Genomic DNA, 16617 nt, shown 5'->3' with positions numbered 1-16617 from the left:
CTCTGTGCAATGGGTATCTTTGAGGCAATAATGTTATAATTTTACTTCTTAAAAATCAAATATACATATGTCCGTTTAAATTGATCCCCTAGACCCTGACAGTTTGCTGATAGGAACTATAACCCCTTCACCTATTTTAAGAATCGGTAGACAAAAATATCAACTCTGACTCGGATATTTTGCAATTTCAATTAATAACTCAGGCCTACGGCTTTGTTATTAATTTAATTGCAAAATATCCTCGTCCTCGTATATCCTGAAACAATACACGAATCATCGTTAATTATTTCTTAAATATGCCTATTTCAAAATCATCTCACAGAAGCAACAAATTAAAATTCCATGTTTAGGAGTCAAACCATATCAGTTCTTTTTGCATTACATAAAAAAAGAACATAACAGTATAGAAAAAATTAAAAGATAAAAATGGATTTACATCTGGGTACCAAGGACTTTACTGGAATGTAAATGCTCTTTCTATATTGAGAGCAAGAAAAAGTGCTAACAGTACTGTAATATATCTTTATATAGAACTGAGACAAATAAATGCAGCAATGTCAATATACCTGAAAAAAGACACGATTCAGACTGTTTCATAGTCCGAGTGGAATGTTACAAACAAAAACACATCGGAAAGTGGCATATGCAACAACATAAACAGTCTCCTCTATGCAAGAATTGTGTACAAAAACAACTGATATCGACAATTGTATATAAGGAGATACATTTTGGACGTGGCAAAGATAGTCACCACAAACTAGATTAAGTCTACCGGATATTGATAAGTGAAACTGTTCCTAAAGAGTTAGTGTGTTTTGCGTCATCGACGAAACTCGTCAAACAATTAATCTATGAAATCTATGAAATACATACGGATTTATGAGCCAGATGTACATGTCAGCTTTTAGGTAAATTGTAATTAATAATTTCAAATACAAAAAAACGGAGGGATATATTGATATCGCTATGTTGATAGGCTTCAATGCTTTTGCGAAATGCGCGTGGGAAACTTTTGTGTTCCACAGCTGGTAGCACTCCCACAGAATTGACACTGTGTCAAGGTTTGATAACCTATTCATTCATACGACATTGTCGCCATTTTGTGAGGAGTGCAAAAACCGTCAATACACAAAATGGTTCCTAATCATCTTATACTGTGTATGTTATTATTTTATGTCAATTGTGATGACAGTCCCGACAAGAGGATTCTCTTGAGTGACCCCGACTACGTCCAACAACAGTTGATACACCTACAGAGTGAACTACAGTCCCTACAGGCCACGGTACAATCACAGAATACTGAGCTACACACTCAATCTGGTGAACTACAGACCCTACAGGCCACAGTACAGACACAGACGAGTGAAATATCCTCTCTGAAACAACAACTCGTACAGGCAAATTCTGGTAAAATGGCGTTTTCATAGATATTGCAACGCGACACTTCAATTGAATTTAAAAAAACATACTAAGCTATTCAATTAAGAGAGTGTCCATCATTCGACTTCACCGTATTTATCAGGAAATACATTCCACATTTGATAAAGATGTAGAGCTTAGTGATGAGAGCATACTTTAGGCATCTGAACACAGACGTATACACATGAGCAAAGTCGTGATCATAAACCTAAGATATTTCAGATAGTCTCCTGGACATTTTGAACAAAACTGTAAATCCATGCGTAATTCTTGAAAACTAATTCCTCTTTTTTTTCTTCTAAATAAGCAATCTTTAATAATATTGATGCAAAGGTTTTCACATGGAATAATGCAAACCATATGCTATTCTACAGATGGTGGTGGTTCGACTTTTGTCCGTTGGGGACGGACCGACTGTCCTGCCAACCTGACGGAGCTCGTGTATTCTGGTAAGTATATTACCACACTTTTTGGAACTATATAGTATTTTTTTGAAGAAATGTTACTTTAACCTTTTCACAACATAAAATGTTTGTCATGGTGAACTCCATTTCAAGATATTTTATATACGACATTTAGATTCATTATAAATGCCATATCATTGAACTCATATCAGACTGTATCATGTGCTTACTGCCTATAGCTTATTATATTTACCATATTCTCTTAACTAATTTCCTGTCTACTGCTTCCTATATCTTGCTACAATCTCATATCTCACTGCCTACTACTTGCCATATCTAACTACAATCTAATAAATCGCCGTACACTACTTGCTATATTTTATAATCTCATTGCTCACTGACAACTGATTGATAAATGTTATTGCAATCTCATCACTCGCTTCATACTGCTTGCTGTATTTTCCTGGAGTAAAAAAGTCGTTGCCTTCTGCTTATTTTATTTTTCTTGAATCTCATAACTCGCTGCCAACTACTTCCTGTATTTTAATGGGATCTCATAACTCGCCGCATACTAATTGCTGTATTTTTCTTAAATTTTCATCTTGCAATAAATTATTTCTTCCGGGTAGAAGCAACTGCAGATGTAGTGGAATATACCCATTCAGATCACGAAACAATACTATTCTCTGGTTCACATAATTATTACAAGCAAAGAAAAAGTGATAATAATGCATCTTCATTTGGATGTCCACATTGGCACTGACGGTAATTAATCAAATTTACTCTATATAGGTCATTGTTAAGTTTGCTGGATTTGTTTCTTAGTCTAGCATGCAATATATTTAATTTTCTATCACCGAAAGAATAATAATTTGGAACTACAGTACTGTTTTTGAGTGAACTTTTAAAGGATGGATAAGACACACTATTTCTGATTTCAAGATCAAGTTGGTTCCACTGTCGAATAGAGGATTGAATGAAAGAGGAGTTAGTTAATTGTAGACGGCAGTTTGGTAGAGAAAAGTTGTGTGAATCACGCAGATTGTATTGAGAGTTTTCTGAAACAGGAGGAGGTAATAGTGACGACAAGTACTTTGGAGCCAGGTGGTTTTTAATTTTATAAAATAATTGATTTTTTTTTCTTTCTGGAACGTCTGTTACACAATGGTTCCAATCCACTTTCTGAATAGAGGGATTCTCTGCTGGCAAACGATGGCAACCCAGTTATAATTCTGGCAGCTTCTAACTGTAGCTTTTAGAGTTTGTCTGCATTACTGATAGAAACACCCATCCCAAACTTCACAACAATATTCAAATAGTGGTAGACAATAAGCTTTGTAAATCTTTGATAAAGTTTGCTTGTTTAATACATATTTTAATTTACGAAGTACACTTATCTGTTTTGCAACATTTTTACCTATATTTTCGATATGTTTACTCCATTTACAATTTTCATCTAGCTTTACTCCTAAGTGCTTGTGATGATCCACAAAATCAACACTTACATCATTAAAATTAATATCTATAGCATAATCGTGTTCAGTGTTGGAAATGAGTAAAGCTTCCGTTTTTAAAGGATTAAATTTAACAAGCCATTTTTCTACCTTTTAATTTTTGTTAGGTCCTTATTAATTTTTGTTTCGACAGCCAAAGGAGAATTATCAGAATATAATAAGGAGGTATCGTCTGCAAATAGTTTAGAAAGACCTTCAAGGTTGTCAGTTATGTCATTGATGTATATAATAAAGAGTAAGGGACCTAAGACAGAGCCTTGTGGAACACCAGCATTTATATATTTAACAGAAGATTTGCTATTCCCAACGAAAACTTGCTGGTTTCTATTACCTACGTAGTCACTTAGCCAAGATTATAGTTTCCCTCTTACACCATAATTAGTTAATTTTACATTTAGTCCCCTGTGCCACACTCGATCGAACGCTTTGGAAATAGCACAGAATACTAAGCATGTTGGCCTCATTTTTTTCTAGATTCTCACACAAAGTATGATATATTTCAATTATTTGGTGGACAGTAGAGTGACCAGGCTGAAAGCCAGATTGGTATTTATATATCAACGAATTTTCAAGTAAATAGTTATGTAGATATTTAACAATTAACCGTTCAAAAACTGTTCCAATAGTACTAAGTAAAGATATCGGTATATAGTAAGAAGACATTGTCTTATCACCTTTTTTGAAAAGTGGCATTACCAAAGCTATTTTCCAAAGTTTCGGAAGGATACCAGTTTCCAAGGAAGACCTATATATTAAATACAGGGGGAAGGTTATAGATTCAGCGTTGTGTTTTTTTAACATATGATGACTGATTTTGTCATTGCCAACTGCTTTGTTTGTTCGTAAGGATTTGAGAATGTCAGTTATTTCATCTACTCTAAAGGGTATGTCTGATAAAGTCGCGTCCGTAAGTAATTCAACTTCAGGTACGTCAATGTCAGTGTCGTCAATTGTAGAAATAGAAACAAAGTAATTATTTAAGATTTTACTACAATCTCACAGCTCGCCGCATACTGATTGCTGTATTTTACTGCAATCTCACAACTCGCCGCATACTGATTGTTGTATTTTACTACAATCTCACAACTCGCCTCATACTGATTGCTGTATTTTACTACAATCTAACAACTCACTGCCTACTGATTGTTGTATTTTTCTACAATCTCACAACTCGCCTCATACTGATTGCTGTATTTTACTACAATCTCACAACTCGCCGCATACTGATTGCTGTATTTTACTACAATCTCACAACTTGCCGCATACTGATTGTTGTATTTTACTACAATCTCACAACTTGCCGCATACTGATTGCTGTATTTTACTACAATCTCACACCTCGCCTCATACTGATTGCTGTATTTTACTACAATCTCACAACTCGCCGCATACTGATTGCTGTATTTTACTACAATCTCACAACTCACTGCATACTGATTGCTGTATTTTACTACAATCTCACACCTCGCCGCATACTTATTGCTGTATTTTACTACAATCTCACAACTTGCCGCATACTGATTGCTGTATTTTACTACAATATCACAACTCGCCGCATACTGATTGCTGTATTTAAATACAATCTCACACCTCGCCGCATACTGATTGCTGTATTTTACTACAATATCACAACTCGCCTCATACTGATTGCTGTATTTTACTACAATCTCACACCTCGCCTTATACTGATTGCTGTATTTAAATACAATCTCACACCTCGCCGCATACTGATTGCTGTATTTTACTACAATTGTTACACACACCTTACATATTCGCAAGTATAAACCAATCCCTATACTACATATACTGCTCGTCAAATTCCATTCGTTATGCTTAATGCTCCAATGTTTGTTACAAAGTTAACGTCTACTGCGTATTAGTTCCTGCTTGAATGTATATAAAACATAGCAAGCAGTAAACACTGTACATAGATGAGTTCTATATCACTTTTTGGTGTCGCTTAAGGGATTTCATATCAGACAGTGTTGACTGCTACAAAATGATTTGATTGATTTCACTAATACCTTACTGCTATTCAGAGACGAAGTGACTGTATAAAATGTTGATTGTATGTATGTGATTTTATCAAAAGGTTTGGTTGGTCGGTTGGTTTTATTTGTTTAACGTCCTATCAACAGCTAAGGTCATTTAATGACGCCCCCCCCCCCCCCCCCCCCCCCCCCCCCCCCCGTGCGTGCGATGTGCATGGGTGTGGTGAGTGAGTGAGTATGTGTGTTTTGGGAGGCCTGCGGAAAATATTTGGTACTTATGTCAAGAATAGTCTATCAGATCATTGTACTGCCACATGTGACCTTGACATCATCAAGACAATGTTTTCCATCATCAAGACAATGTTTTCCATCGGAACAAACTTAAAAGCACAATTGTGGCCCGGACCCATTTAGGTCACATGAGTACATGTGTTGAAAAGTAGATGTAGGTCATGGCCATTCATTTGAACAAAGGTGATTTCTCTTTACCCGCCGTACTACTGGTCCAATAATAAGATTTTAAACTATTTAGTTATTTGGAAGATTTTTGAAGGAAACATTGACGACGGACAGAAGACTGACACTGCACCAAGCAACTTTTATGGAATAATATGGTACATCTTAATAAAATATCATATCAATATCATTATCATTTGGTGTGATGCGGTTGGAATAGTTCAATAGATGATAATACTACAGCACATATTATATTCTTTTAACTATAGGTTATGCAGGCGGTTCTTGGTATGGCCATTCCGGAGCTGCAGCTGATCCTCTTTGCTTGCCATCTGATCCAGAATGGTTACAGACAACAATTGTACCAGACACCTACACCGGACAAATTTATGGGGCAGAGTACGAATCGGTTAATGCTCACACGCTGTTCGGCCCAAAATCACACGACGAAGAAGTTCCGTGTGCGGTCTGTAGATCGACGTCCTTTGTCTCCTCTGTGATGATACCGGCGAGGACGACATGCTACAGCGGCTGGACGAAGGCGTACGGTGGCTCACTGGCGTCAGGTTACTACGCTCAAGCTGCTGCTTCTCAATTTGTGTGCATAGATGAGCATGCGCAGCCTGTTGTTGGAGGTGGAGACAGATAGACGATAATGGTTTATTATTTTATGGAGTCAGGGCTTATTGTGGCTCCCTGCGATGTCCACCATACGAGAAAGATAAATTTATAGCCTGTGTGGTTTGCATGAAATAAATCTCACGAAAATCAAGTGTTGAACTCGGACGTTTATCATACATTAATTATTTTTTCATTTTTTCTACGAAGAGAGATTGTCATACCTCTCTCTCTCTCTCTATATCTATATATATATATATATATATAGGTCGAAATTGCAAGGAAAAATTGCGACGTCACAATACGGCCATTAACGTTACGATCAGTTGAATTGTACATAAAACATGTTTTAATTTTGAAAACCAATTTCAAAATTCCATCATAAGCGTCAATTACTTTTTTAATTTCATAGGGGTATGATTTTTTTTTTACTTTTGTAAGAATCCGCGGATTCATAGTTCGCAAGCATTTTTTTTCAAACCCAAATGAAATTTAAAAAAATGACATCAATGCTTAAAAATGAGGCCCAGAGGGCCTGAATCGCTCACCTGGTTTCATGAGATATGAAACAAGAACTAAGCTTATAATCAAGTATATTTGTCACTGGTATTGCTATGTCAATATATCATAATCATTTTATATGGGTACATGAACATTGGTTTTATTGTAATTCTAAAAATGTCAATTTAGCCAAATTGATTCCCTTTTTGCCCCGCCCCTCAGCCCCCGGGGGGTCAACCCACCATTTGTACAATTTTGAATCCCTACCCCAAGGGGATGCTATCAGGCGAATATGAATGATATCCATTGCTTAGTTTTAGAGAAGAAGTTGTTAATGTCAATTTATCCAAATTGACCCCTTCTGGCCTGCTCCTCAGCCCCCAGGGAGTTAACCCCATCATTTGTACAATTTTGAAACCCTACCCCAAGGGGATGCTACCAGTCAAATATGAGAGATATACATTGCTTATTTCAGAGGAGAAGTTGTTTATATCAATTTAGCCAAACTAGCCCCTTTTCACTCTACCCCTCAGCCCCAAGGGGGTCAGCCCCGTCATTTGTACAATTTTGAATGCTACCAGGCAAATATGAGATATATCCATTGCTTAGTTTCAGAGAAGTTGTTTATATCAATTTAGCCAAATTAACCCTGTTTGGCCCCGCCCCTAAGCCCCCCAGGGGGTCAGCCTCTCCATTTGTACAATTTTATATCCTTACCCCAAGGGGATGCTACCAGGCAAATATGAGAGATATCCATTGCTTAGCTTCAGAGGAGAAGTTGTTTATATCAATTTAGCCAAATTAACCCTGTTTGGCCCCGCCCCTCAGCCCCCCAGGGGGCCAGCCTCGCCATTTGTACAATTTTGAATTCCTACCCCAAGGGGATGCTACCGGGCAAATATGAGCAATATCCATTGCTTAGTTTCAGAGGAGAAGTCGTTTATATCAATTTAGCCAAATTGACCCCTTTTGGTCCCGCCCCTGAGACCCCCGGAGGGTCAGCCCTACCATTTGTACAATTTTGAGTCCCTACCCCATAGGGATGCTTTTGACCAAATTTGGTCAAATTCCGATCTGTGGTTATGAAGAAGAAGTCAATTGTTGACGGACAGACGGACGATGGACGCCACAGTATGGCATAAGCTCGCCTTGGTCCTTCGGACCAGGTGAGCTTATAAACATTAATTTATTTGTTCCGACCATAAAAGATCAACGAAATCGAATAAAACAATATCATATATATCCTTATAACTGTACCCTTTTTATAGTATACGGGTTTAAGGCCTATTTACACAAATCCTGATATGTACATATTTTAGCGGCTCTCTTATATTAGCGATTTTCCTGCATTCCACTAAATTATGACTGCGTTAATTATATAAGTGCAGTTTCCGAACATTGTACATAATCATCATGACGCAAATCTGTCTTAATGTGCTAAAATTTGATTACGCCAAGATCAATAATTTCAAAGTATATTTGTGTATACAACGTGATCTACGTCATCAACTGGTGTTTATTTTATGTGGGATCTAATTCACGTGGCCATTTTCTTCAAATTCCTTTTTGCTGTCATTGATCTCGATTAGAGAAACGTCAGTGAACCCTAACAAGTCCATGCATAACCAGGTTTGATTGTTTACGTACCCTGCTACGCATGAATGGTTTTTCGATATGCACGAAGTGCTTCAAAATAACCACCTAATACCGGATGAATGTATGGATAGTTACCAATAGTAGTAAATAAATATTCAGTAGAACGTGGACTTACATAAATGACATATAGAAGACATTTAATACAGCACATCATCACAAACAGCCAGGGATGTACTTCTAAATAATTCTGATAAATATAGAACTACTACAATAGGTTTATCTATCATTGTGCAAACATACGCCCCTCAATCTACCTTTAATTCAGTTGTTCCAAATCGAAGACAAAATCATCAGTTTTTTAATATTCTGTTGAGAGTGATTTTTCGAATGACCTTTGACCATGATATTACACTGCTCATCATATGTATCATAAATATATTATAACTCCAAGCGACTAGAACAAAGAGCATGTAAGCTTATCCACTGGCAAGAGATCTATCCACCGTTATGATTTAGAGAAGAAAAAAATACTGAAGATGAAATCTTAGAATTAAATGTTTGCAGTGTGTTATTTAGGTCATTGACGACATTGTTTGTGTCTTCGTTTGCTAATAGTGTCCCATATTACCAATACTACTCCATACTACCCCTATATTATTTCCCAATACTACCCAATACTACCTCCATACTACCCAATACTACCTCCATACTACCCAATACTACCTCCATACTACACAATACTACCTCCATACTACCCAATACTACCTCCATACTACCCAATACTACCTCCATACTACACAATACTACCTCCATACTACACAATACTACCTCCATACTACCCAATACTACCTCCATACTACACAATACTACCTCCATACTACCCAATACTACCTCCATACTACCCAATACTACCTCCATACTACACAATACTACCTCCATACTACCCCATACTACCTCCATACTACCTCCATACCACTCCATTCTACCCAAAACTATCTCCATATTTCTCCATTCTACCCAAAACTATCTCCATATTTCTCCATTTAACCCAAAACTACCTCCATATTTCTCCATTTAACCCAAAACTATCTCCATATTTCTCCATTTAACCCAAAACTACCTCCATTTTTTCCCATGCCATCCTATACTACCCAAACTACCTACCCCAATACTACTCCTATGCTACCCAAATTATTCCTCCATATTTCTCAATTTAACCCAATACTCCTCCATACCAATCAATACTACCCAATACTACCTCCATACTACCCAATATTACCTCCATACTACCTACCCCAATACTACTCCCATACTAAGGCCTACTACCAAATAGACCATATCTTTAGATCAGACCACAGTTTCGTCAACGTTTCATAAGGAAATCCTGAACTTAAAATTGTCCATAAGAAACCATTATTGGATTAACGGAAATGTAATGTTTTCTAGTGCAATATTCTAAGTTAAGGAATTCCTTCAAGTTAAGGAAACCTAAGACAAAGATGCATCCCAGATATTGTCTGGGGTCTGGTGTTCTCAAAGGGCAAGCGTCTTCAGTAGTAATTTGATTCATCTTCCTACAAGTACCATGTATTTATCAATATTTTTTTCAGATTAAAAGGCTATAACCAAGAACTTGACATGCACGTTATCATTAACTACTATTTTGTCCAAAGTACAACATAATTTCTGTAACAGTTACACCGACCTGAAAGTAGTTGAAGTAAAATGGAATTAGGGAACCTTGTTTGAATGGTTGAAAATTTGTACAAGAGTTTGAAATACAGGTTTTAAAAAAGATTTTAATTAAGAATTTACACGATATATATATCAGTTGATCCCATACTTTCACATTGATATTTGTATTCACTTTTTTTTTTTTTTACAGATTTCAATCCTATGTAACCAAATAATGGCTGAATATAGGAAGTCGACTGAATGGAAGATATGAAAAATACAACGAAAAGTAAAATAGAAAGGCATCATTCATGCATTCTTTCACAAACAGTATGTGAACCAAAAAAGCAACATTATACTACCAACATTTTCCCACCTCAGTTTTAAACTTTTAAACATTTCATCTTTAAATGAAAACTAATACCAGGGACATGGAGAAATCATCGACCAATCAGATTGAAGTATGCTTATTAGATACAAAATACATTGGCTGTTAAAACATTCATCTTGGCCACGAAATCCATAATGCTTAACAGCACAATTTGTTAGAATCTAAGCATATCTATAACTATTGACCAATCAGATTGCAGTATCACATTCACAACTATTGACCAATCAGATAGCAATATGATAATTAAGATAGGTCAATTTACAAATATATGATTATCATTGAGCTAAAGATTTCCTGACATCTTGGTATCCCTGGATCAAATTAAATGTAGATATAATCCAATGGAAATGGTCACACATTGTTGTTATATCACAATACAACCATCTTACACACGTTTTATCACGACAATTGACAGCTGTGTCGTGTAAAGGAATACAATGTAATTACATGTATGTTTAACGTTGAACATAAAGTATTCCCATGATCTTCATCCACTTCAACCTCCATTATCTCGAACATAAACTTTCCCCATGATTTTCATCCATGAATCGGTGGTGGGGTGACATAATGGTGCCAGACTTGGCTTTCTCCTAAGAGGCCAGAGTTCGATTCCCCGACCGGAAATGGAAATGTATGGGGTCACCTGCCTGACCAGGTGTGTTTTCTCCAGTTTCCTCCCATAGTAAGACCTATCGAGCGCTTTCGTACGGACCAACAAAAATGACTTATACAAGCTGGTATAACCTGTTTCGCAATTGTTAATACAAGCTAGTGATTGTCATAGGTATGCATTGGATAACTATCTACTACGTGGAGACATAATTTTGTTCAGGAGGCTGGACACAGGGCGTTCTTTAACTCAATAATAAGTGCTACTTCATATCTATATATATCCAAATCAACAGCGATTTGTACAGAAAAAAACAACGAAATCGTAATTCTTACTTAAAACCGATAAAACAAGGGCAAACTATGAACAAAAATCTAGATCTGTATGGAGACACCTGACAAAGAGATTAAGACTAGATGTTCCGAAAGAGTGAGCGTCTTTCGCTTCACTGACGAAACCCGCCATACAATTAAAAGACACAACAATTTATATAAATATAATGAAGTACATATATGAGCCAGAAGTGCCTGTCGGCGTTTAGATATGTTATAACGGATAAACTTACAAAAGCAGATTGACATATGGAAATCGCTATGCTGATAGGCCTAAATGCTTTCGTGTAATGTATTTGAGAAAATTTTGTGTTGCACAGCATGTAGCACTCCTACATATCTGAAACAATGTCACGTTTTGATAACCTTTTCATGTGGCATTGTCGCCATTTTGTGAGGAGAGCAAAAACTGTAAAGACATAACATGGTTCTTAATCGCGTTATACTATCTACGTTGTTATTTTATGTCATTTGTGAGGAAAATCCTGACAAGAGGATTCTCCTGAGTGACCCAGACTACTTCAAACAACAGATCACCCACCTACAGAGTGAAATACAGTCCCTTCAGGCCACGACACAGTCACAGAATGCTGAGCTTCAGACTCAAACAGTGGAGCTACATACCCTTCAGGCAACTGTACAGTCTCAAAATGCAACGCTTCAGACTCAATCTGGTGAACTACATACACTACAGACCCTACAGGCCACGGTACAGACACAGAATAGTGAGCTGCAGACCCTTCATACCACGGTACAAACACAGGCGAGTGATATATCCTCTCTGAAACAACTCGTACAGGCAAATTCTGGTAAACAAGCGTTTTTATTTTCTGTTTTTTTCAAATTTCCGTTTTCAAGGGGATAAATATTGTAACTCGACGCTGCAAATAATTTTTGATAACATAATATGCTATTCAACGATGCTATTCAAGTATCTATCATTCGTGTTCATCGGATTTGATTTTTTTTTAAATATTTTTTTCAAGAAAACCAATCCCCATTTGATAAAGATGTAGAGGTTATGTGTGCATAATTTAAGCATCTGAACACAGACGTATAAACAGAGCCGTGATTCTGTCTCCGAATCGACAAAAAAATGAACGAATTAAGAATAAAAGGACAATGACGCCCGTTATTGAACGTTCTAAAACTGAAAACTAGGGTGGTTGACACGGAAAGATGAGGTTTGGTATAATGTCTACTTAAACCTAACTCAGATATGTCAGATAGTTGCCAGGACACTTATGACAAAATGTTAATTCATGCATGATTCTTGAAAAGTAATTCCTCCTTTTTTCCAAATAAGCAATCGTTAATAATGTTGATGAAAATGTGTTAACAAAAATACTGTATACCATATGCTATTCTACAGATGTCGGCGGGTCGACATTTGTACGTTGGGGACGGACCGACTGTCCTGCCAACCTGACGGAGCTCGTGTATTCTGGTACGTAAATTATCAAACGTTTTGGTGCTATATAACATTATTAATTTTGAAAGAAATGCTATTTTAACATATTCACAACTGTCAATGCTCTGATAGAAACTAATGTTTTTTTTTCATATAGTGAATCATTCTAAAGATATGCAGTATATATTACAAGAGCTATACTCGTACTTGATGAGTGCTGAGGACAGGTAGTCACTGATAGCTGCATAAATAACAAGTGCAATCAATGATTGCGAAGCTCACCGGCGGCAGCAATCACACTATTCACTATTTTTTTGTGTATGTATAAGCATGCCATTTTGAAATTGTACGTCACATATTATCGCTCCTAGACCTCTAATGGATGCATAAACCAAATTAGAAGGGTGTGCACTTACGAGCTTTCCAAAAACGTACCCAAAAATCTTTAAAGCGGGTTTTGGTGATAAAAAAACTAAGTAAAAAACATGGTAAAATAAAAAAAAAAATCGTATTATTTTCTGCATGATTTTGCCACAACATCACTCCTGGACCTCTCATGAATGTATAAACAAAATTAGAAGGTTGTGGGGTGTATACTTTTGGAGTTACAAGCTTTCCAAAAACTTACCCAAAAAACTTGGGGTGGAACGCCGACGCGGCCGCCGGGGGTACAGCATTAGCTCACGGTTACTCGTAACCGGTGAATTGACAACAGTCTCATAGCTCACTGCCTACTGCTTGATATTGTACTACAATCGATACCCATATCTTGCATATTCTCAACTATATTCCTATGTCTACTTAGTACCGCTTGTCATATTCCATTCGTTATGCGTAATGCTCCAACGTTTGTTATACATATAGTTAACGTCGAATCCGTATCATGAAAGCTTCAACGTAGATAAATTATAGCAGGCAGTAAGCACTGAAGAGGAGTTCTATATCACTTAAAAAATTTCATATCAGTCAGTGTTTACTACTCCAAAATGATTTGAATGATTTAACTTGCAATTGGATTACCTTTCTGCTTTTCAGCGCCTCAGAGACGGAGTGATTGTATACAATTTTGATAGTATATGTGATATTATCAAAAGATTTGCTACTGATGTCAATAATAGCCTATCAGATCGTTGTACTGCCACATGCGACCTTGACATCTTCAAGATATTTTTTTCATCGGAACAAATTCGGCTTGATTTCTGGGAGATCAACGCAACTCCAGCTACTAAATGTATTAGAAGAATGGACTGAGATCTTAGATAAGGGAGGAGAACTTGATGTAATATATATGGACTTTATGAAGGCCTTTGATAAGGTGCCTCATCAGCGACTTATCAAAAAGTTATCGGGCTATGGAATCAGCAAACAAGTTGTTAATTAGGTCAAGGATTTCCTTACAAACAGATGTCAATGTGTATTGGTGAATGGAAAATCTTCTTCGACATATCCTGTAATAAGTGGTATCCCCCAGGAAAGTGTACTGGGTCCAATTTTATTCGTCCTGTATATAAATGACCTCCCAGAAATTACGGCGTCCCCCTCATCATTATTTGCTGATGATACGAAATTATTCAGGCAGATCTTCAAGAGGATTTGGACAAATTAAAAAACTGGTCAAACACGTGGCTTCTTAAATTTCACCCATAGATAATAATTTTAGTTTTAGAACACACATTATTATTATAGTTAACAAGGCAAACAGCATAGTTGGATTAATTAGGTCATTTGTGTATCTCGATACAGAAATGTTTAAATTATCATTTAAAGCATTAGTAAGACCCCACTTAGAGTACACCGCAAGTGTTTGGAGCCCTTACAAAGCTAAAGACATTGATCTTATCGAGAATGTGCAAAGAAGAGCAACTAAGCTATTACCTGGTTTTAAGGATATGTCATATACGGAACGTCTAGATAGATTAAAACTACCAACACATAATCACCGCGGGATTAGAGGAGACATGATAAACGTTTTCAAAATTGTTAATAATATATATGATTCAAGAACAACTAGCGATTACTTCCAATTAGACAATGCAAACAGAACCAGGGGCCACTCCAAGAAAATATATAAGAAAAGATGTCGTCTGGATATAAGAAAAAAAAATTCAGTCAAAGAATAGTAGATATATGGAATAGCTTGCCACAATCTGTTGTAGAGGCAGGCAGCACTTTAAATTTTGAGATAGCTCTAAATGAACACTGCAAAAATAACTGTTTCAACTACCAATAATAATACTAATGTTGTTATTTATGAAATGGATACAGAGGCTTTCAGCCTGCATCTATTATTTTGCTATTAAACAAACTTAGTAGCTTTTGATCTCGGCACGCTACTGGTCCGGACCCGTTTAGGTTATTTGACCCCACGTGATATTGAAAAGTACATGCAATTCATGCTCTGTCGATTATAATAAAGGTGATAACTCTTCACCCAGCATACTACTGGTCTATTAATATGATTCTAGACTGTTCAGTTAATTGGAATATTTTTTGACAGAAACATTGACGACGTACAGATGACGGACACCGTATCATGACGTACAATCTCTTGCCCCTAAAAAGGCTGTGATTTATTAGTTATCAGATTGAGCAATTTTCTTGCATGTGAATAATGTCGAATATACTGTATAAAATGATCTGTATACCAATCTCATTCTCATTTGTTTGATTAATTCAACTAAAATGTCTTGATGAGATTGGAATAGTTCAACAGAAGATCTAGAGTAAACTATCGCACATACATAAATGTATTATATTCTTCTAATCAGGTTATGCAGGCGGTTCTTGGTTTGACCATTCTGGAGCTGCAGCTAACCCTCTTTGCCTGCCATCTGATCCAGAATGGTTACATACAACAATTGTACCAGACGACTACACCGGACGGATTTATGGGGCAGAGTACCAATCGCTTAATGCTCACACTCTGTTCGGCCCAAAATCACACGACGAAGAAGTTCCGTGTGCGGTCTGTAGATCGACGTCCTTTGTCTCCTCTGTGATGATACCGGCGAGGACGACATGCTACAGCGGCTGGACGAAGGCGTACGGCGGGTCACTGTCGTCAGGGTACTACGCTCTACCGGCTGCTTCTCAATATGTGTGTATAGATGAGCATGCACAGGCTGTTGTTGGAGGTGGAGACAGAAACGACAATGGTTTATTATTTTATGGCGTCAAGGCGTTTTGTGGCTCCCTTCGATGTCCACCATACGAGGAAGATAAATTTATAGCTTGTGTGGTTTGCATGAAATAAATCTCACGAAAATCAAACAAAACAATAGCATGCGTTCTTTTAACTATGTTCTTTATATAGTATATGCGTTTAGATACTATTTACACAAATACTCTTGATATAAGCAGATATGTAAAGATGACGGACACCGCATCACGACATACGTTCTCTTGCCTGTAATAAGGTTGTGAGTTATCAGTTACTTGATTGAGTCATTTTCTTAAATGTGAATAATCAACTTGTAAGCTCTAAATAACAAGAGGCTAATGGGCCTTAACGGTCATCTGACAAACACTTACAGAAGGTACACACCCCTCAATCAAGCATCATTATAATAAATAACCATAAACTATCTATACGCAACCAATTATGTTTCAGGTCAAATTTGGTTTTGATCCATTTTGGCTTAGAGGAGCAGCATCTTAATGCAAAATTTCAGCCATTAAGGTCCAATTTTTGGGCCATGCC

At 36.8% G+C, this 16617-nt stretch overlaps 2 protein-coding genes across 2 annotated transcripts; both read left to right on the top strand.

Annotated features, from left to right (window-relative positions):
• The first annotated feature begins 1033 nt into the window (after positions 1-1033).
• On the top strand, positions 1034-6576 carry LOC117333721 (short-chain collagen C4-like). Its single transcript, XM_033893144.1, has 3 exons — positions 1034-1407; positions 1794-1868; positions 6054-6576. The coding sequence occupies exons 1-3, from the start codon at positions 1134-1136 to the stop codon at positions 6431-6433; spliced, it is 729 nt and encodes a 242-aa protein (XP_033749035.1). The 5' UTR covers positions 1034-1133; the 3' UTR covers positions 6434-6576.
• Positions 6577-11930: 5354 nt separating this feature from the next.
• On the top strand, positions 11931-16176 carry LOC117332174. Its single transcript, XM_033891059.1, has 3 exons — positions 11931-12315; positions 12879-12953; positions 15686-16176. The coding sequence occupies exons 1-3, from the start codon at positions 11931-11933 to the stop codon at positions 16168-16170; spliced, it is 945 nt and encodes a 314-aa protein (XP_033746950.1). The 3' UTR covers positions 16171-16176.
• Positions 16177-16617: the final 441 nt, after the last annotated feature.

Source organism: Pecten maximus, chromosome 8 (genome assembly GCF_902652985.1).
Source record: "Pecten maximus chromosome 8, xPecMax1.1, whole genome shotgun sequence".
NCBI lineage: Eukaryota > Metazoa > Mollusca > Bivalvia > Pectinida > Pectinidae > Pecten > Pecten maximus.
Note: the sequence above shows the minus strand (reverse complement) of the source record. Positions and strands in the feature narration are given on the sequence as shown.

Coding starts and splice junctions, on each gene's coding strand:
- LOC117333721 (XM_033893144.1), top strand. CDS start 1,134: ATGGTTCCTAATCATCTTATACTGTGTATGTTATTATTTTATGTCAAT. Junction 1,408..1,793: donor ACTCGTACAGGCAAATTCTG/GTAAAATGGCGT, acceptor GCTATTCTACAG/ATGGTGGTGGTTCGACTTTT. Junction 1,869..6,053: donor GACGGAGCTCGTGTATTCTG/GTAAGTATATTA, acceptor TTTTAACTATAG/GTTATGCAGGCGGTTCTTGG.
- LOC117332174 (XM_033891059.1), top strand. CDS start 11,931: ATGGTTCTTAATCGCGTTATACTATCTACGTTGTTATTTTATGTCATT. Junction 12,316..12,878: donor ACTCGTACAGGCAAATTCTG/GTAAACAAGCGT, acceptor GCTATTCTACAG/ATGTCGGCGGGTCGACATTT. Junction 12,954..15,685: donor GACGGAGCTCGTGTATTCTG/GTACGTAAATTA, acceptor TCTTCTAATCAG/GTTATGCAGGCGGTTCTTGG.